Consider the following 22,112-nt stretch of genomic DNA (forward strand, 5'->3'; position numbering starts at 1 on the left):
ACCTGGAGGAGAACTTAGACATCACTTGGTCTAACCCCCTCTTTTGTTAAGATAAAGAACCTGAGATCAGGAAACTAAATAGCTTGCCTAGAGGCAGAAAACTAGTCAAGAGTGTCAGAATCAGGCATGGAACCTAGGAGTTATAATTTGTGGTCCATTGTTCTTTTCACTATAGTTCATAGGTCTTTCCCAGCTCTAACCTTCTGTGATTCTATGATTCTTTGTTAATAGGGGAGAAAAGATGTGGGTGTATCAATCATTCAAACAACAACTCATTATTGCCCACACAGAACATATTCTCAGCCATGCCTAACATTTTGAGGCATATAGGAAAAGTACATCATGGTCCCTGCTCTCAGAGAACTTGCAGATTACTTGGGAAAATAAGATGAACACTGAACCTTATGCCACAAATTATTACTAAATGCCCACTTGTTTGGTACAAAATAAAAGGATTCAAGGAGGAGAGGGATCAGTAAAAGCTGGAGTCATGGAAGAAGACTTCAGAGCTCCAAATCCAAGCTTGAACTTGATCAGAGACTATGAGGATGAGTAAGATTTGGGTAGGTGGAAGAAGGGAAGTAAATGGAATAAAATGATGAAAATAAAGAGATGAAAATAAGTATAGCATAATAAATAACAAGCATTTATTAAGTACCTAGTCATGCAGGGAGAGAAAGGTAAGGAAGATTTTTTCATATCCTAAAACAAAATAAACCTAAAATAAAAAAGTAAGGTAGTACCAAGTATTACCGGGATTTCAATGTTAGGCATGAGATGTTTGAACTTAGTTCAGCAAGCAATGGGAAACCACCTAGCAAATGATCTAGGACACAAGGAACAGGAGACCCGAGACAGTGAGAACCTAGTTTAGAAAGGAAGACAGAGCAATAGGAAATAAAGAGCTTTTTGGGACAGACTTGATAGTTGGATAAAAATGATTGAGACTTGATCTAGTATTTATGGGGAGCTATTAAAGATTTTTGACCAAGGGAGTGAATCATTGAAGGAGTGCTTAAGAAAAGTTTGTCTGACAGTACTATATGAGAAAGACTAGACACAAAGGAGACTAGTATAGTATTTTAGATGTGGGATTATGAGGGCATGGGTTAAACTGATAGCAGTGGGATTGAATTAGATAGAAAAGGACACAAGAAAAATTTGGAAAAAAATTTTACTAGGACTTGATGATGGGGCATGGAGGAGAGTGAGAGTAGGAGGCAAAAGACAGGAGTTAAAGATTTGAGATTTCTTCCATACCAAGGTCACTAAGATATTATATCACAGATTAAGGAAAGGAAGGGGCTTAGAACCCACCTCATCTAACACCCTTATTTTACATATTATGGAACTGAGGCCAAGAGGGGTTCAGAAACTTGTTCTAGGTTTCTCAGAGAATAAGTGGCAGATTGGGGATTTAGATAAAGGTCCTCTTGACTACACTGCATCATGGTAGTGTTACCACTGATAAAAGAAGCAGCATGGTACAGTGTAAGGAGCCCTGGTTCTGGAAATAAAAGAACTCGGTTCAAATCCTAGCTACTTCTGAAGCTTTCTACCTATGAGACCTTAATATTCCTGAACTATGGTTTCCTCGTTTGTAAAATGAGATGATTGGAGTAGATGGCCCCCAGGGTTTTTTCCTGCTCTAGAAATCTATGGTCTTATGATCCTAAATCAGGAAAGGAGTTGGTTTTTGAGGGAGCTTAATGGATTTGGGTTTGTACATGTGGAACTTGAATGCATGTTGATTGTATGTTGCTATTGGGAAGGGAGGTAGGTGTCTGTAATATATATATATATATATATATATATATATAATATCATTTATTCAAGTTCTTCTCATGTATGAGTAGATAGCACACAGAGGTCTGCGTGCATGGACAGGTGCCACCTTATGACAGTCTCAGAGGGTGACTGACATGGAAAGAAGTTAAGGGACCTGCCTTGGACTATTTTTGAGCTTCAAGATTATTATTTCTCTTTCTTCTCCAGAGACATGGAAATGGGCAATCAGGGAACATGGCAGACCACAATGCCCCCGCACTTATGGAGCTTGTGAGGGAGAAGGAAGAAAGGATTTTGGCCCTGGAAGCTGACATGACCAAGTGGGAGCAGAAGTACCTGGAGGAGAGTACCATCCGCCATTTTGCCATGAACGCTGCTGCCACTGCAGCAGCTGAGAGGTAAGACCTCATTATTTCTGATGATGTGTAGAGAAAGTTGAGTTTGAAGACCTAGGTTGCAGAATCATTGAGGATTATAACTCAGGTAACCTCCCAGAGGACTGGCTGAGTACGCTGCTGAAACAATGGAGAAGTACTTAATGTATGTAATGTCTTACCCAAAGACTTTTTTTTTTATTATTTTAGGATAGCATCAATTCGAGATTTTTTCAATTTCCATTTTTTTTAGTTTCTCCAGCACAAAAATAACATGGTCCCTGGCTCATAATAAGTACATAATAAATGTTTATCTCTCCAAATCAGTAAATCCCAATGTAGCAGTACTAATCTTTGTAAATTATTCAGTTGCACATTTGGTCCCAACGTTTGCATGGTCATCTCTTGATTATCCAATTTAATGAACAGAAACCAACAGAGCATCTAATCTAAAACAGCAAATACTCCAAATAATTCTGGTTTTAGGATGTGTTTTTCTACCTAAATTTAAACATGAGTGTATCTGACATGCTTAGCATTCATTGAAACTTTAACCAAAAGCATGGAGATATGGCAGGCTTGGTGGCTACAACAATGAACTTTATGTTCAAAATATCTCAGTTTGAATCCTGCCTTAGACACTGTGTGGCACTATTACCTTCATGATCCAACAAGTCCTTCATAACCTAACCCCTTTCTAACGCATAACTTGTCTTCACATACTCTCCACTCTAGTGACTCTATTCTCTTTGTTGTTTCTCAAATTAGACACTCTATCTCCCAATTCCAGGCATTCCGACCAGCTCTATGCCTAGAATTCTCTCGCTCCTCATCTCTGCCATCTTGTTTCCTTCAACCTCAGTTCAGATTCCTTCTCTGCAAGAAACTTTTCCTGGTCTCCCTTAATGCTCATTAGCCTTCTCTTTGTGATTATCTCTAATTTATTCTGTGTGTGTATCATTTGTGCCTAGTTGTTACATGTTGTCTCTTCCACTAAATTGTGAGGTCCTTAGGGAAGAGGCTGTTTTTACCTTCCTTTGTATCTCCAAGGTTTTAGCAAAGTGCCTGATACATAGTACAAGCTCCTTGACTTGATCCTGGGCAAGTCTCTTAACCTCTATCAGCCTCAAACTGAATAATAAATAGAGAAGACTATGAAGGATATAATGTGACTGAAGGCTGGAAAACTACTTTGGAAACAAAATTATGAAAAGACTTCAATGTTAGAATACAAAGGGGTACAGTGGGAATGGAGAGGAAGTGACCTATAGAGGAAGATATTGCAAAGGCAGAATTGATAAGAATTTTCAGTTGATTGAATGTGGGATATGAGAGAGGAAGGAGTCAAAGATGATCAAGTATTTAAGGAAGATGGTGGTCCTGACAGAAATGTCTAAATAAAGGAGAATGACAACTTTGGGCAAGAAGATAATGACTTCATTTTTAAATGGAGGCACCATTTGGACATCCAGCCAGAGAGACAAAAGAAAGAGGTTGAAATTCACAAAATCTTCCTGTTGGAAAGGACCTCACAAGTCATCTAATTCAGTCTATATTTTTTTAAATCCCTTTTACAATCGACCCATCCAATAAATGGTCATCCAAACTTTGCACAAAGTTCTCCAGTGAGTAGAAAAACTACCTCTAGAAACAAATTGTTCCACTTTGGCATATATAGATCTGCTTGTTAAGATGTTTTTCCTTACATAAATCTTAAATTTACCCCTTTGTTATTGCACCTCGTTCTCCCTTCTGAGACAGAGCAGGTCAAGCCAAATCCTTCTTCTAAGGGACAACCTTTCAGATACTTGAAGAAAACCATATATTGCTTCTTCTCACCCCAATTCTTCTTTAAGGCAAATAGTTTTAAATTCTAAGACCAATCCTCATGTGGCATGATCTGAATGTATTCAAAGCTATAATTACATAGTTTCAAGTAGCATTGAATCAAACAGACGTGTTTTATGTTGTGTAATCAAATGTGGGACTATGACTCGGAGTAGAGAGGAAAGAATTTTAAATGGAAATCATCTTTATAGAGATTATAATTGAATAATGGGAATGGATGTGATTTACAAGACAGTGAAGAGAGAAAATATGAGGGGATCAAAAACACACCTTTGAAGGATAACCATATTTAAGGGGCAGAAGAAGGATGAGGAACTAAGGAAAGAAAATATAGCATTCCTAGAAGTAGGAGGAAAATGAGTGGGCTATGTCAAGGAAACCAAGGAAAGAGAAGAGTATTAAGAATAAAGTCAATAGATTCATGCTATGGAAAGATAAAAGAGAGTGATAATTCTTAAGAGGCTTTTAGTTTGGGCAATAAGGAAGTGATTAGGAAGAGAGCAATTTTAGGAGAGTGATGGGAACAGAAACCAGATTGCAGAGATCTGCAATGAGTTGGGGGTGAGGAAGTGGAAGCAGTGTGTACAGTACTTAGGAGTGGGGTATTAGAATCAAGTGAAGGTTTTTGTTTGCTTGTAGAATGTGGAATATGAGCATATATGTAGGCAAAAAGTAAGGCCATAGAGGAGACTGAAGAGTGTAGAATCCAGAGCACAGGTGAAATCAAGTTAACAAGTATTTATTAAATTTGTACTACGTGCCAACTATCTTGCTCAGCTCTGGAGGAGATATAATGAAAGGCAAGAATGACCCCCACTTTTAAAAAGCTTACAATCTAATGGGGACAACTTGTAAAAAAACCACATACAAATAAGATGTATGCAAGAAAATTTGTATTAATCTCACAAGGAAGGCACTAACATTAGGGAGAATTGGGAAAAGCTTCTTGCAAACAGTAGACATTTAACCTAGCAAGTAAGACAGCCATCTCATCCTTTGGAGACTGGTAAAGATGAGTGAGGACTTACAAGGTTTATAGGCTCGGAGGTGGGACAGTCTTGATCTCAGTAAAGTGAAGATGAGGTTATCTACTGAATGCAGGATGGGCTGGGGTAGGATTGGGAGCATGAGAAATCATGTTGGCTTGTCTTTCCCATCGCCTGTTGGTTAATGAATGAATAAAATAAAATTTAAAGAGTTAACTGTCAAGTACTGTGCCAAGGGCTCCATGGAAGAAGATTGCATATTTATCTCTATCAAAAAGAAACTCCATTTGTTTTTTGTTATTTTCACTTTTAATCAAAATGTTCAGTTTCCCCTTCTCCTTGTCTTCTAGATTTCTATTCAGGAATGGCAGGAAAAAAATTAATGGAAGTGGTTATCTTTGAGAATTCATTTGGAAATGATTTGCTACTGTTGACAGTAATTGATTCTATAGCTTTACTTCCTCCTTATAAGGGCATTATCTTGTTTCTATTTCAAAGAAAACCCCAATTCACTCAAATTGTTCTTCAAAGGACTCCTGGTTAGTTGCTATCACCTTAATTTTAACCAATGAATCATCTATTGACTTTCTACTATATACCAAGCACTGGGAGTACTATGATAAAAACAAAGTAGCCCACGTCTTTCCTCAAAGAGCTTATATTCTATTAGGGAAAACAATTTTCAAGGAGCTTTCCCTTGGCCACTGAATCTCACACATCTATAGTTGCCTGCTTAAATTGAGAATTGAATGGAATTATCGTGTATGAATCCCTGCCTGTCTCCAAACTTGAGCCTTGCTTGTCCCTAGACTTGAGTCTTTTGCCTATAACTTGGGTTTGGTTGTTGGAATCAAAGTGCACCAAAGCTTTGGGTGAGGATCTTGCTAGGGTTGAAGAATGTCTTCGAATTTTAAAAGAACATCTGAAAATATAGCCTTCTAGGTTCTTTTATGAGTCACCCAAGGCTAGTTGGGCCTGAACCAACAGAGACTAAAGCTGAAGGCCCTAAAGCAGTCATAATGGCCTATTATGTCATATTTCTTTAGTCATCCTTGTGAAATTGGTGGTATTTCTTTTTCCTTTAATGAATGTTAACTAGGTGGAGGGCATTTTACTAGCTAATTAAGAGGTTCTAGTGCTCATTACTGAAGTACAGAATTTAGGCATTTCTGGTGAGATGCCCAGAAATGAGATAATAGTATAATTCCTTACATTTATAAAGAGTTTTATGGTTTACAAAGCACTTTAATGGACATTATCTCAATTGATCCTTACAAGGACCTTGTGAGGGAGAGAAATATACACTGATAAAAACTGTCTAACATAAAAATGTTATAAGTGACTTGGGGAAAAGGTACTGATGTTTATCAAATTTGAAAAGCTGGAAGATGAAATAATCTAATAAGAGGAAATTTAGTGGAAATGAGTACAAAACTTTATAGTTGGGGTAAAAAAAACCAGCTTCACAAGCCCAAAATGAAGGAGGCATGGTCTGAGAACAATTCTTATGAGAGATCTGGGTTGAGTGTGATGAATGGCATATAACTATAATCCCTGCTACTGGGGAGGGTGAGGCTGAGAGGTCAATTGAATTCTAAGATTTCTGGTGACAATATGGCGAATCCTCAAGAATGTGGGGCCACCAGCCTGTCTGAGGAGGAGCAAACCAGATTGGAAATGGATCAAGTCAAAGCTTCCATGTTGATCAGTAGTGGGATTGGGCTGGAGGGTTGGGGGGGTGGGTCGCTGGCTATTGTACTTTCAGCTTGGAAAGGTGAAGTTAGGAAGCTATAATAAGAATGGAAGGCAAGGCAAGGAAGGGAAGGGAAAGATGTACAGCTGGTATGTGACCAAATTGAGACCAGAATCCATATTTTGTATACTTTCCAGTACTCTAGAGCCAAGAAGACCTAAATTAAATGTAACTTCAGAATTTAATTGCTATGTGCCTTGGGCGAGTCACTTAACATGTTTGCCTCAGTTTGTAAGCTGGGGGTTGTAAAATGAGAATAAAAATAACATCTGTCTCCCAGTATGGTGAGGATCAAAGGAGATGATATTTGTAAAACACTTAGCACAGTGTTTGGCATGTAATAATTACAATATAAATATTAGCCATTATTTTTTTGTTGTTTAGTTGTTGCATTCTTGCCCCTTTGTGGCTCCATTTGGAGTTTTCTTAGCAAAGATACGGAAGAGGTTCGCTATTCCCTTCTCTAGTTCATTTTACAGACGAGGAAACTGAGGCAAATGGGGTGAAGTGACTTGCCCAGGGTCACACAGATAGCAAATGTCTGGAGCCAGATTTAAACTCAGGAAAGTGTCTTCCTGACTCCAGGCCCAGTGTGCCACCTAGCTGCTCTCTAGGTATCATTAACTACTATTATTATAGGGAGCAGGACAAGAACACATTTGTTGTATAATCAATCAGTGGGTATTTATTGAGTATCTGTTATATACTAGGCACTGGGGATACAAAGACCAAACCAAAGCAGTCCCTGCTCTCTAAGAGCTTGCATTCTATCAAGAAAGCAACAGGTCCAACACCTACCCCTCTAATTAGTTACGTTACCTTGAGGTAGTTGCTTAGCTCTTTGAGCCCAAGTTTCTTCATCCATGCTGTGGGAGTAATTGAACCATCCCTGCTTACTCCCACAAGATTGTTGTGAAGAAAGCACTTTGTGAATCTGAAAGTCCAATATAAATGTGGATGGTTGATATTAAAGCTGATTTGCACATGTAGGTGGGAACAGGTGGTTTGTCAGCCAGCTGGGAATGAGATCCCTACTTATGATACTGCTAGGAGCATTGAAAGACAAAGCATTTCATTTTTCATCAGCCCATGCTGAGTAATGAGGTGCATTCTGTATCTTTGGTTGTCAGGGATGCTACAATCATCAATCACTCAAGGAATGGCAGCTACAGTGAGAGCTCCCTGGAGGTCCGCATCTGGCAGGAGGAAGAAGAAGTTGTGCAAGCCAATAGGAGATGCCAGGATATGGAATACACGTAAGGCGTCCACTGCTCAGTTCTTCCCATGGGGTTTAACAGCTCTGACCTTTCGACTTAAGAACCCGTAGAATTTTCCTTTTCCTTTTTTTCAAATATATAGTGATATATATTCTATTTTTTTTAACATAACTATATCTTTCCACTAACTTCTCTCCATTGCTACAGAGCTTTGAGGGAAATCAAGGATTTAGAAACACAATTTTGGAAGAAAAGGAAACCAAACATTTGTTAAACACCAGCTGTGTACAGAGCACTATGCTTGGTGAGATAAAAGGTTTAAATAAGACAGTCCTTGCCTTCATAAGATGAGAGACATTAGACCTCAACTAGGATAATCTACTCATTTTACAGATGAATGTATGGCCTTTATAACCTAGTAGGAGAATGTAGCACATATGCAGATAGCTATAGTATAAAAGAATACACAGTCAATATCTTAGAAAGGGGGTCAAAAAAGTGCTCTCTAGAAAACTTCTGAAAGGGACAGCATTTGAGTCAGGCGTTAGGGGCTGAGGAGATGTCTGGTAAGGAAGGTGTTGTATGAGAACGACACTGTTCTAAGCATAAGAACTGGTGTAAGCCACAGGCAGGTGGTAGGGAAGTGTGAATTCTATATAAGGGATGATGCTATAGATAAATGTTTGTTGATCAACTTCCTGGATATTCTTGGTGCTCTTAGATAAGGACATCAGTGGAGAAGGCAAATCCTGGTGTTGGATCCGTGAGATGGGTGACCTCAGTATAGAAATCATGATAAACTGGACAGAAGAGTTAGCCCCATCTACATATAAATGCACATGAACACATAAATTACAAAAACATAAATATAAAATAAATAAAATAAAAACAAAAATATAAAAACAAATAATGCAATAACTCATGAAAAACCCAGTGATGACCTCTTGGTCACATAAGGTTTGGGATAGATTGTTATAGACAATATATCTGCTCCTTTATCTTACAATCTTAGCCAGAGGGTTGTACCAGGAACTGAAGGTATTGCTACGTGAGGAAACATAACTGTCTGTAACCTAGGGGTTTTGGGCTCTTTCTCTCTCCCCAGCATAAAAAATCTCCATGCCAAAATCATAGAGAAAGATGCCATGATTAAGGTCCTTCAGCAGCGATCCCGAAAAGATGCAGGAAAGACAGATGCTTCTAGCTTACGTCCTGCTCGCTCTGTCCCATCCATTGCTGCAGCCACGGGCACACACTCACGCCAAACCTCTCTAACCAGCAGCCAGTTGGCTGAGGAGAAGAAGGAGGAGAAGACCTGGAAAGGGAGCATTGGTAAGTTCCATACGTCTTAATGGTCTCTGTACTGCACAAGAGATAATGGCATCTAAGTAGCTCAGTGGATAGAGAGCCAGATGTAGAGATGGGAGATCCTGGGTCCAAATCTGACTTCAGACATTTCCTAGCTATGTCATCCCTGGGATTTTTTCAACCCCAGTTGCCTAGCCTTTACCACTCTTCTGCCTTGGAAGTGATACTCAGTTTCAATTCTAAGACAAAATGTAGGAGTTTAAAAGAAGAAAAAAATAAAGGGATGGAAGTATGGAGACCTTCATTTTAGACCTCCATTGGCCACTTACTAGATGGGACTTTGGGCAAGTCATCTACCTTTGCTTCCTCTGTAATGGGGATTGATAACTGACCTACATATCTTACAGATGAGGAGCAAAAGAAATAATAGATTTTAGAGTCTTTTGAAAAGGGAAATTGCCATAGAGATATATGGCACTTCCTCCCTTTCTTGACCTTTAGCAGTCAGTTTCATGAGTTGCATTGGGCAAATGGATTCCTCCACTTATAGTCAAGTTTCTGGTGGATGAATCTCTTGGTTCTTTGCTAGTTTCCAGCAGACAAACATACAAGTCCATGGTTAGGTCCAAATTCAAACTTCTTCCAGCTTTGTAGGACCTGCCAGAGCTTGAATTCCAATGACACAGCCTTTGAGGGTACACACAGGATCACTGCCACACCACACTGAGGCAGGAGAGGAGGATTTCAATGGATGAGATAGAATTTGTTATTACTATTATTTAGGGCAAGACTTCCTGGAGGCTCTTTGAGGTGGTCACTTAATCATAGGTTCATGGATCTAGAGTCAAAAGATTTGTTAGATGTTATATAGTCTGGCTTCCTCATTTATAGATCAGGAATGAGATTTGGACAAGTTAGGTCCAATTTTCTCCAATTCAATAAACATTTATTAAGTGCCTTTAATGTACCAGACATTGTACTAAACACCAGGGATGCTATTAATAAAAAGAAAGACAGTCCATGTCCTTAATAAGCTTAAAATCTAAAGGGGAAAGCACACAAAAAGCAGCAGGAAAGCAGTAGAGTGATAGGGATGGGACACTAGAGGGTACCCAGTTTCTTGTTCCATGGGATTGAAACCAGGCAGCGGTTGCAAAATAGAGTGATCTGAGAGTCCATTTAGCTGACTTGTCCAAGGTCACACAGACTAATTAAAGTGGCAGACTCAAGATTCAGACTCATGTCCCATAATTCTCAAGTTCAGGACTCTCCCCACTGGAGTTTCTGGTAGCAGTCTGTAGGGTTATGGTCAAAAATAGGGGATTAAGGAGATCTAGAAATAATATTGCCAAAGGCACAAGCCTAGACATCTTTTCCTTATAGAATTCCTCCTCTCCCATGCTGAACTGCCAAGAAACTTGGGGTAGAGAGGTATAGAGGTGAGGGGGCAGTTCTCTAACAAATTAGTCATCCTTTGAAGATTCCCCTTTGGAGCAGAATTTGTGTCCTGTGTGATATTTTCCCTCAGTACTGCAGACTGAAGTGGGGGTGGGTGGAGTTCTAAATCCAGGAACACTAGAGAATTTTGACTGCTTTGTGCCGGTGGGGTTAAGAACATAAGGGAGTATGAAGAATAAGAAATCTGGTGATCAAAGCTACCCAGCCAGGATCTCTGTTTGAAGTCCCTCCACAGCCTTGTCTCAGCAGCCCCCTGCCCTCAAAGGAAATTTACTTCAAAGAGGATGTGTGGACAGCAGCTGTGATCATCAAAGACCCCTCCCAGGGCAATTGTGCTCTGCCCCACAGTTAGAGAGGCTTGCTGGAGACCCCAGGAAAGAGAAGCAAGATCAAGGACAGCTGGAAATGTGTCGAAAAGAGGCCAGCCTGCAGTCAGTCTATGCCATCTCTCCATCTAGACATTGATCTTCTGCCTGCCTACCCTGTCCCCTTTAAACCTTCCAAGCATAGAATTAGGGCTACCAACAAAACAGACTCACTGAGAATCTCAGAATCTGCTAGTCTAACCTTTACCTGAACAAAATCCCCCTCTACACTATCCCTGGACATGTGATCACCTTCAATAAGAAGGGTACCCACTCCTGCCCCAGGCAGCCCATTCCTATTTTGGACAACTGGTTGTTGGGAAATTTTTTCTTGCAACAGGTTTTGAGACTTCAGGTGTCTAGGAAATGTTTTTGTGACCCCCTTTCCCTGTCTCTTCTTCCCATTTCTGCCTTCAGTAATGACCAGGGCACATAGAACCCATTATCTACTATTGAATCCAAGCTCTAAGATACGTATCTTAATTAGTTTTATAAAGAAATAAATGAAAACTTCATAAGATCTATTCCTGATTTGGGGGAGGAACTTAGAAAAGTTTCCTGATAGTCTTAGCAAAATGGAATACTCCTGGTTTGGGATGATTAACCAGAGCAAAATCTCGAGTAGATTTCTCTTCTGGTCAAGGGATGCCTGCGTGTAGTTATAGGAAATCTGTAAATCACTGTTTAAGCTGCTTTCGGAAAGAAGCTGCTTTTCGGAAGAAGCTGATGTGGATGCTTTGAATTACCCAAATGGAGACCAACTGGCTAGGAAAGCAGCCTACTGCAGGGAAAGCACATTGACTCTAGAGTCAGAGGAGTCAGGCTCAGACATTTCCCAGACCCTCTTAATGCTAGTACCCTCCCACTGTAACTCTGGCCAAGTAATTGTAACATATATCTTATTTATACCTACTTGTTTGTGTGATGTTTTCCCCATTTGACTAAAAACTACTTGACTGTAGGGACCGTTTTTATCTTTTTGCCCTAGCATTTCTTAGCACAGTGCTTAAGTAAGTGCTTGTTAACTTGACTTTATTTGATCTATTATACTATCTTTGTGACCTTGGACTTCACTCTTGGGCCTCAGTTTCTTCATCTATAAAATGAGGGGCTTGGACCAGATGATCTCTGAAGTGCCTTCTGTAGTATAGAGAGAGGGGGTCATGATAGTTTTTTCAAGCTTTGGCTGAGTTCTGAAATCAGTTAGGAGTTTGGAATCTTGAGGGAGAAAGTCAGTTGGTTTGGGTTTCTCGTGGAGAGAGGGTTCAGACCAGTTGAGGGGCTTCCTTACCTATCTGTAGAATTGAAATTTAGCCTGGCTTTGAAATATTTATTTAAGAATTGTTAGTTTAGAGAAACTCTTTGTATTTTCATTTCCTTTATTATTTCCTACCTTCCTTCCCTTACCTTATATGTCTGTGAAGTTAATAAGGAGAGTAAATTAGAGAAGAGTTCAAATCTGTGAAGTGTTTAACTATAATTGATAGTATTATATATAAAGAAATTAATCAGTCATCATTTATTCCCTTTAGAAATCAAGAGCACCTTGTAAACAGGGTTAAGGCAGGTCCTTGCTCAGTCTCCATCTCTGCCTCCCTTCCCCCACCTGAGGTTCCTGTGAATAACTGTTAGGGCTTCCTCTATCCACTTTCCTGACACATCATCCTTTAAAGATAATAAACCCTTTTGTGTTTTAACAGACCTATTAGTATAATTTGTCAGTTAGTTATTAAGAGAGGGAAGAAGAGGGAAAGAACCAACATACTCTGGGCTTGAAGGGAAGCCGGGGTATCCATCTTGAAGGAAGGTGGAAATTTCAAAACAAGTCCCTTCCTGTGAAATTACCTAAAGCCTGTTGTTAATTTCAGTTTAGTCTATTTCCCTCAGCCTGTGTTTAAGTCTGAGTCCTGGCCTATAAGCCCTGCTGTCTTTGCCTGTTTAGATTAATTCTCCCTCTCCCTGAAGATCTTATTCCTTCAGTGTTATACTCCTGACTTCAGCCCTATTATATCCAGAATCTCCTTATTCCAGCCTACCTGTAACCTAGATTTACTATCTAACAAATCCCTGATAATCTCCTTTCAAAATTCCCTTGTACCACACACCTTTCCTCAAATTATCCCCATTACACTTCACACTCTAAATCTATGCTCTTATGATGAAAGCGTTTAATGGTCTATGTATAAGCCCCAGCACTTTTTGGAGACATCTTAGTCTCCCATCCTAAAAACTTTCACAGCTGCCTTAGGAGTTTCTCCTCTGAAAAAAAGTAGCTCTTCTTTGAATATTCTTCTGGGGAGTCAGACATGTTCCCTCTTGCTTCTTGGTGCCCTGAACCTTAGATCTAAACCAGCCCAAGCTTTGCTTGGAAATATCTGAGGATAAGGAGAACTTCATAATGGTGACCCATTTTCTTTCTCTCATAGCTATAACCTTAAGCCCTGGGCTAGGGGATGTAGACAAGGAAGAGAAGTTAGATCCTCATGAACACTGAACAGTTTGCCTGATCTAGGTGCTCTGTTATTTCCCAACTCTCTTCCCCTTCCTTCCCGCCCCAAGGTAAATAAAAATGTGCCTCTTCTTCCTTCATCTCCTAACTGATCTGCAAACTAATCATTGCCATAAGGATAGTGTGTAGCAGTTTGCTTTTTAGCAAAGGTCTTCATGAGCCCATAGAATCACAGCTAAAAAAAAAAAAAAAAAGAATAGGGAGAATTTCAGAAACGGCAGCAGGCAAGGGGAAGAAATGTTTTTAGCCCATTAGACACATTGCCTATGTGAGAGACCAGTTTTTTTCAGACAGCACCAGATAGCAATCCATTGTCTTTGTCCTGCAGCTGAGAAGGAAAAGCTTGGCCCGGCTTAAGAAAGAAGCCCACAATGCTGAAAGATGCTTCTTTTTTCTCGCTCTCAGGATTGCTATTAGGAAAAGAGCACCATGACCATGCTTCTACTTCTTTGCTACCAACACCTCCTTCCCTGCCAGCACCAGCAGCCTCATCTCTGTCGCCGGCAGCTTCCATGGTTTTAGCCAGCAGTTCCCATGCCAAAACAGGCAGCAAAGACAGCAGCACTCAGACCGACAAGAGCTCTGACCTCTTCTGGTCCGGCATAGCTACTTTTCCAAGTCGTGGCAAGCTGAGCACCACCCCTTCAAACAGCCCCACCCTGAAGCACACAGGAGCCAAGGGGACTGGAGAAAAGTTGGGTGAGTGTTCCCCCACCTCTCTGTCAGGAGAGGTCACAGGTAGGGAAGACATTTTGGCTTGGAGACTTCTGAAACACAGTTTGTATTTAATTATTATTCAGCTTAACTCCCACCCTGAAGAATGGAATACAAAATTTCTTTGAGCATGAGGGCAAGAGTGGTGTAACAAATAAAATTCTAGGCTTAGGACCAGGAAGACCTAGATTTAAATCCTGCTTCTGGCTCTGACACACACTGGTTGTGTAAGCCTGGGCGAAGGACTTAAACCTTGAGGGTTCTAAGCCTGAAGTATCAAACACAGGGTGGATATTGCCTTCAACTTTCCCAAGTACAGCCTAACCAAATTAAAATGTAGTTTCAATGTGATTTTAATGTGTTAATGCATAACAGTGGTTTCTAAACTTTTTTGGCCTACCACCCCTTTCCAGAAAAAATATTACTTAGCTCCCTGGAAATTAATTTTTTTTAAATTTTAATAGCAATTAATAGGAAAGATAAATGCTGCTGTGGCCATCACTGACCCCCTGGATCACTGCAGCACCCACCAGGGGGCGGTAGTGCCCACTTTGGGAATCACTGATGTATAATATATATTTTAAAAGTACAGTACAGTATATAAATGTATGATTTTCTAAGTCCAAATGTGGCCCTCGGGGATCCTTATGTACTGTTTAGTGACCCCAGTTTCAATTAGAATTTGACATCATTACTTTAGGCCACTCTCTAAATCTCTTAACTTGCCAAGAAGGTAGTGACCTGACTTGATATTGGGAATTTTCTCACCTGGGAGTTGCTACACTAGAAGTGTCAAACCAGGGAAATGTTTAAATGAATAAAATACAGTACAATGTAGATAATGTTAATTTTTGGTTTTCTAAGTTATTATCTTGTGGGTAGGGACCAGTTTCTTTTTTAGTTTGGCATCACTTCCCTGTAACAATGAAATCACAGGTACAGCCCCTATCCCAATGAGGGAGGTAACATGTCTCCCTATTATGTTTAGGGAATAGTAGTTAATACTCCTGTGGATTTGGGAATGATTTCTCTGGAGGTATAAGCTTTAGCTATCAACATTTCATGAACACTCAGTAATTATAGAAGTATCCTGTTCATTGCCAAAGCCAAAGGAAGGCTGGTTTGGGGGATGTAAAGGATTATTTTTATTTAGACCTTCTGAGGGGAGGTGAGGAGAGGCCAGTTTTTCATTGCTCTTATTTGAGGAAATAAAAAGAGCTCTTAACATTCATTGAAACAATATTAATGATGTGTTATTCTTGTTCTAATCTAAACAATAGAATCCCCCAGGTTTGAGGGAGTTATTTAAACTTGAGTCATCCTTGCAGGAATCTGGCTCGAGGTATATGCTATGATAGGGAAGGGAAGGAGATAAGTTAAAGAGAAAGAGCAACAGGAATTGTGAAAGGAACAAGAATCATTCTTGTGTCCAACTTGTAAACTTGAGAACTTGTTTAGAAAGACTGTTGAAAATGCTGTTTCCTTCTTCCTTCTCATCTCCCCATACCATTCTTGATGGTATTGAAAGGTTTGCTTTTAAAGAAGGGCTTCCTAAAGCAGGATTTTCTTTTGATGAGTTATCATATATGTATGAACAGCTGGCCTGATTCTAGTTGCCCAAGACCTTCCCACTCATATTGGGGATGCTCTGTTTTTGCCCAGTTCTTTTCACCTTTTTTCCTGCCTCAAAATATATAACAATGAACCTCTTCTTTCCTCTCCTAACTAATCTGGCAAACCAATCATTGGCTTAAGAATAGAGTGTACCAGTTTGCTTTTCAGCAAGGGTTTTCATGAGACCATAGAGTCACAGCTAAAGAATTGGGAGAATGTCAGATATAGCAGCAGGTTAGTGTTGTTATCATATACCTATAAATATATGTGAGGGTGTGTGTGTGTGTGTGTGTGTGTGTGTGTGTGTGTCACACACACACATATATATATGGCATGTCTGTGTGTGCATATAGATGTATATATGTGATATATATATATATATATATATATGTAATTGCATTTTCCCATTTCTTTTGGCAGAGACTTCTCCCAGCCAGGGGAAAGCTCCTGATAACAAAGGCCGAGTCAGCAGTTTGCTTCATAAACCTGAGTTTCCAGATGGAGAGATGATGGAAGTTCTCATCTAGGAACTGCCCTCTGGACCAGGGAACTTCCCATGAAATTTTGATGCCCAATTAAAGTGTTTTAGGGCAAAGATAGAGGGATGGGAAAGAGGGGGAGGGAGGATGGTTGGTGGGTGGCAACAAGAACAATTCAGAGGGATAGAGATTTCAGACTAAAAAACATTTATTTTAAAAGGCAGATAGAAACAGGAGACCTACATGACTGAAGATGAATGAAAGTGTTTCTGTATTGTTGCAAAGAGAGGAAAAGGGGAATATAAGTGTGCATTTGGAAAGGAATTTAAAAGAAAATAGAAAGTAACAGTTTTCATTGTATAGAAAAGGTATCTCTTGGTGAGGATCTGTATAGAATTATTCTTTGGTTAAGAATAGTTAGGCTCCCAAATTGCTTTTCCTTTGAAAGCCATGTATTCTTTTTTATATGTTCTTTATAGTAAAAAAAATCTAACCATCACTAGAATCCATCTTGGTTATACATAACATCCCTGAACCAACATCAGGGCTTCCTGTGAAAAGTTATGAGTATGTCAGTGTCAGTATGAGTAAGTACAATTAGATGTCCTCAGGGAGGTGGGGCATTGGAAAGGAATAGAAGCCTCATAGAAATCCTTTACCTGAACCAAATTTTCAGGAGATTTGGACAACCTCTTCTTTCTCTCCCACCCCAGATTCAGCAGGGACTCTCCCAAGAAGGTCAGGCTCCTTCGGCTGCCAATGTTCTCCCCACTTTCTTTAAGTCCATCCTTGCTTCTTCTTAGAACTAGGATTTCTAAGAATATCATCTTCAATGTTCTCATTATTCCTTCTGTTCTTAGTAAGGAACTGTTAGCCTTATAAAATTATATTCTATTTGTTCTGCTTCTCCCTCAGCCTAATCCCCAGACCTCTAGCTCATAAACATGATAATTCATTCTGACCGTGAAACTCTTGTTAAACATTGATGAAGTAAGATATATCATTGATGATATAACTTTTCATTAAGAGCATAGAACTAGCTTTCTTCTGGTTCACATGGCCTCTTCCAGAAGGAGTTTAATTGTTCTTACCTAACCCATTATTCAAATTTCTCTAGTTACGAGAGTGGGGAAAGGGGATCTTCCACAATTGGACTTTAATAAACTTGGTGATGGTTTACAAAGGGTTGCCCAGCTTCTCAGCAGCCACTGTATTCAAGATTTCTTGTACTTGTGGGTCCAGGAGCACCTTCCCATACATAAACACTCCCATATATATTCTGTTTATGTGTGTGTGTAAAAAAAAAATCTAACCATCACTAGAATCCATCTTGGTTATACATAACATCCCTGAACCACACACACACACACACACACACACACACACACACACACACCCTCACTAGCACATTTAGTAGAGAAGTTTTCATTTTTATTCTTCTCATCAGCTTTTCCTAGATAAGGCAGGGAGAACATTGAATGTAAAAATATGATATATTGGATAGTTATTGTTCCTCTTTCACTTTGGAGTGGAAAGGGTCAAAGTGAAATTGCATATTTCTTCACTTTCAATTTGGCTTCCTTTGTAAGTTTAGAAGAGTTCCATGTCATGAGGGGCTGAGCCTCGAAAAGGGTTCCAAATCAGTCAGTAAATAAGTATTTATTAAGCACCAAGGAGGCATTTGCATTCTAACCATCCATGGCCACTAACTTGACCATGGAGAAGTCATTTTCCCTTCTTGGGCCTTAGTTTTCCTTCCTGTAAAATGAAGATGTAGAACTGAGGTTTTTCTCTGCTCCCAAATTTTATAGTTCTGTCTCATCCATTCTACTTTTTTCCTAGTTTTTCCTTCCCATGGTCACCCAGAAAAAAAAAAGTGAAATCTTCATATGTGGTCTCACCTAATCGACAGCTGGAGATGAAACACCTTTGGAATTCTTTCCACTTGTCTTTTAAGCCAGTCTTTGGATTTAGCTTATGTATGGGTCTTAGTTTCCTCAGACAATGAGCTTACAACCTGATTAGATGAAAGTAATGAAGGAGTTTTCAGCTGAGCAGGAAGGAGAAAACCACTGACTTTTGGCCCAGAATGGACTTTTGCCCTTTTTATGTGTTACAACCTGCTCTCTGTTAATGTGACAAAGGACCACAAAAAGCAGGTTAGAGATTAGGAGATGCTTGTTTCAATTAGTGGGCCTTCCTCTTCTTTCTTTCATCCAGAACCCCCAGGGCTTTAAGATGGATATAGATGAGAGGCAAGTAAGGCACAAAGTGGATTGAATGTGCCCATCCTCAGCTCTGATCCATTTGACTAGCACTACTAACTGGGTTAAGCTGATGGCAACTACCTCTGAATAATATCATTGGCTCTTATTCTCTACCACCAATCAACATCTAGTGAGCTCATGATCCCCCCAGAGGCTAGAGATCAAGCTATGTATTGTCACACCAGTAGTAACACAAAGTTGGGTGAAAGACCAGAACTAAAGCCCTTGAATTCTATATCTAGCCACCACAGGTGAGAAACGTCTATCGATAACAGTCCATTGATACCATTAGTAAAGTTACATAGATACCAGATTTAAGAAACAGTGCTAACAAAAGAAAATACTCTCTGCAATTACTCCTGCATTGACCAGGACAGAGGTTAACATCAACAACATCAACATGTTCAGCAGATTTAGACCGTTACAATAGAAGACCACAAGGAATGCTATTGAAGTAGAGAATTATGATATGTTAAAATGTATAAAGAAATGCCAAGAGATGAATAAATTCTTTACATACATGCTGACCTATTACTACTAAAATGATTTCATTGACAATAGTGAAAGGATTAACCATAATAAAATCATGGCAAATTAGTTTGCATCTCTGGGCCTCAGTTTCCTCATTTGTAAAATTAGGAGATTGGACTAAATGATATCTTTTAAATCATCAAAAAAAAAACTTTAACCTATCCTATAGTCAGTGTGTACAAAAGGATATTATTAGGGGCTATACCAAATATTGTACATTGGTAGAAAGTCTTCTGACACTTTGACTTTTCAAATGTCAAAAAGAAGAGCAAAAAACACCCAACCCCACCAAATAGAGAATAGACCTTTATTTCTTAACCTGTCAAGGATTTCTTTTTTTTGGATTTCTCTTCAGTTTTTGCTCTCTTAAATTCCTCAGATGTTAGTTCATCCACACAGTGGAAAGCACCAAGTTTAGACTGTCTTGAATGTACTTCCAGTGTAGGATATCATTTATTTTCTTCATTTGAAAAGCACCAACTTCCCTGCTGATGAGCCTTCCTTTCCCCTCAGAAATGATGCTGTGAGCATTCTGAAGTAAGCAATTGCCCTTTGGAGTCAGCATCAGTGTTCCTGAACTCCATCAGAAAAGTGTAGTTTGAATCTGTAAACTGGTTGTTCAATGGATTCTGTTCTTAACATAAAGAAGGTCTTGTGGATGATCATGAAGGGGAACCTCCCTCCTGAATCGCAGGTGACAGGGAATAAAACATCCTGGAGGTTAGCCCCATCCAACACCCTTGAGTGATTCCTAGTAAGGTTCAGTTCTCTCCATTAAGCATCTGCATTCCCTCTGTCCAATCTCATCCCTGTTTATCATCAGGACTGAGGACATATACCTCTGGTGGTCAGAACATAAACCATTTTGTCCAAGTCTTATTGGACTCTGGTTGCCATGAAGACAGCAAAAGGAGAAGAGTGAGAGCCGGCTGATTATCTTTGGGATCCCCAATGTAAACACCTACCAGGCACCTAAAGATTCTTACTACAGCCCAATAATGTCTATAAGGGAGGAAATGATGAGGAGGCAGCTAATGGAACAATGGCCAAGAAGGTCAGAGATGCTACCTTTACCCAGCAGAAAACTGTGCCAAGCCAAGAGATATGTTTTCTAGTTTGCAGTCTTATAAAATCTGTATGTTTATTTTTTTTTGTCTGTACCTGAAAAACATTTTTTTTGTGTCAGTGTTCTCTTTTATGTTTTTGAACTTCTGAGCACTAGAAATCCCATGGACGCTTTTTTGTGTTTCCAAATAGTGTGATAAACATCTTCCTTCTTGTCAGCCCACCTCCTGTCCTCAAACCCGAGGTGACTCAGAATATGTTTTGTAAACTTTTGTTTTCTTCCTTCGTGAAGAAATCTAAATGATTCAAAGTGTGTGGACTGTATAAAGTGTTTGTATCTGCAAAAGTGTGGACTTCTTGGGAAATGGATTATTTGGCAAGTTATCAAGAAATGGTCAGCAGGGAGATGACAATGGTTAGCGTTTTAGTAAGTGGATTTCTTCAAAAGAAAATGGCAAAAATGCCCCTTTTAAAAGTTCTTTCTTTTTATAGTAGTTGTGTCCTTTTCTCTTCTAAATATTTAATGGTGTATATATACATGTATATATGTAAGTGCATATATACAAGGGGTGACTATCAAGTGATGTGACTAAAAATTCTATTGTTAGCAAATACGCCAGACCTTACACATTCAAGTGAGTGATGGATCTTTCAAAGTCATCTACTTGGGACACCATACACTTCTTCCTTGATGCCACTATTACTCAAAACATATCTGGAGCACATCTTGCCTGCAATGTGCTTTTGAATGTCCTCACTTCTATCAAATCTTGCCTTTTTAAAGGTGGATTTGAATTTACTTTTGGTGCCAAATCTCTTGGATAAAGTGAGTAATCCAGTTGTGGGTAATACCAATTTTGGTGAAAAATCAAAGCTGACTTTCTTACCCAGGAATCACAGAATTACTGAGTTGGAAGACTCTAGAGGTCATCTAGTCTGACCTTTATTTAAACAAAAATGATCTCTCTAACAGCCTGGTGAAATAGTCATCCACCCCTCACTCAAAGGCTTCCAGTGATGGGGGACCATAGCTAATACCACTTTCTGATAGTTCGGTGTGCCCTAGGCAGTTCCTAGGATAAGTTGTGATCTCTGTTGATGTGATAACCCCACACCAGGAGTTGTGCCTGCTGATGAAATGCTCTTTATTTTCATAAAAATGCTAAAAAAATTTCTTACATCTGCCTTAGGAAACTCTTATCCACCATTCCAAAGGAGCCAAGTGAAATGTGGCCCAAAACTTAGTTCTGACAGCAGTACCCAAAAAGGAGTTCTAAAAGTTTTGAGTAATAGTACATCATCCAAGTCAAACAGAGGTATAACACTCATTTGGATGTCTATGTTCTAGTATATTTGTTTGTTTTTTAATAAAAGGTTCCATCATTCTCCTAATGCCATGCATGTGTCCATATGTATATGCACATTCTGCGAGTATATGTGTATGTTCATTAGTACATACATACAGTAGGTATTGAGCAAAACTGTGTCCTATGAAAATGCATGTTGTTTTATAATACCATTGAAGTATGCTTTTGCTGTGGGATTTTGCTACTTCGTAGAATAAAAAATACTCTTACATATAAGTAAATATATTTGCAGCATTTTCTTCTAGTATCAGTGCAGCAAGTTTTGCTCTCCAGCAGTGTGTTTACAAACGATTTTGTCCTGAAATGTGTCCACCTCGTAAACAACTATTTATTACAGAATGGAATGCAGGCAAATGTAAATCCCACTTACTGTTTGCAGATTTAGAGATCTGCAAAAATCTCTTGGAAGTTCTCAGCATTTTCAATTGAATTGAGGTGTTTTTCCCTTTCGGAAAGAGCAGTGGTTCAT

The 22,112-nt window shown here is 39.3% G+C and overlaps 1 protein-coding gene across 1 annotated transcript in view; it reads left to right on the top strand.

The window, feature by feature from the left end:
• The window catches only part of AMOTL1 (angiomotin like 1), a 108,671-nt gene extending 91,665 nt beyond the window's left edge, over window positions 1-17,006 (top strand). Inside the window, exons 7-11 of the mRNA XM_044668378.1 lie at window positions 1,996-2,186; window positions 7,880-8,005; window positions 9,072-9,298; window positions 14,012-14,305; window positions 16,355-17,006. Coding sequence (XP_044524313.1) covers window positions 1,996-2,186; window positions 7,880-8,005; window positions 9,072-9,298; window positions 14,012-14,305; window positions 16,355-16,461 — 945 coding nt within the window. The 3' untranslated portion in view covers window positions 16,462-17,006. The remainder of the gene's footprint in view (window positions 1-1,995; window positions 2,187-7,879; window positions 8,006-9,071; window positions 9,299-14,011; window positions 14,306-16,354) is intronic.
• Window positions 17,007-22,112: the final 5,106 nt, after the last annotated feature.

Source organism: Gracilinanus agilis, chromosome 3 (assembly GCF_016433145.1).
Source record: "Gracilinanus agilis isolate LMUSP501 chromosome 3, AgileGrace, whole genome shotgun sequence".
NCBI lineage: Eukaryota > Metazoa > Chordata > Mammalia > Didelphimorphia > Didelphidae > Gracilinanus > Gracilinanus agilis.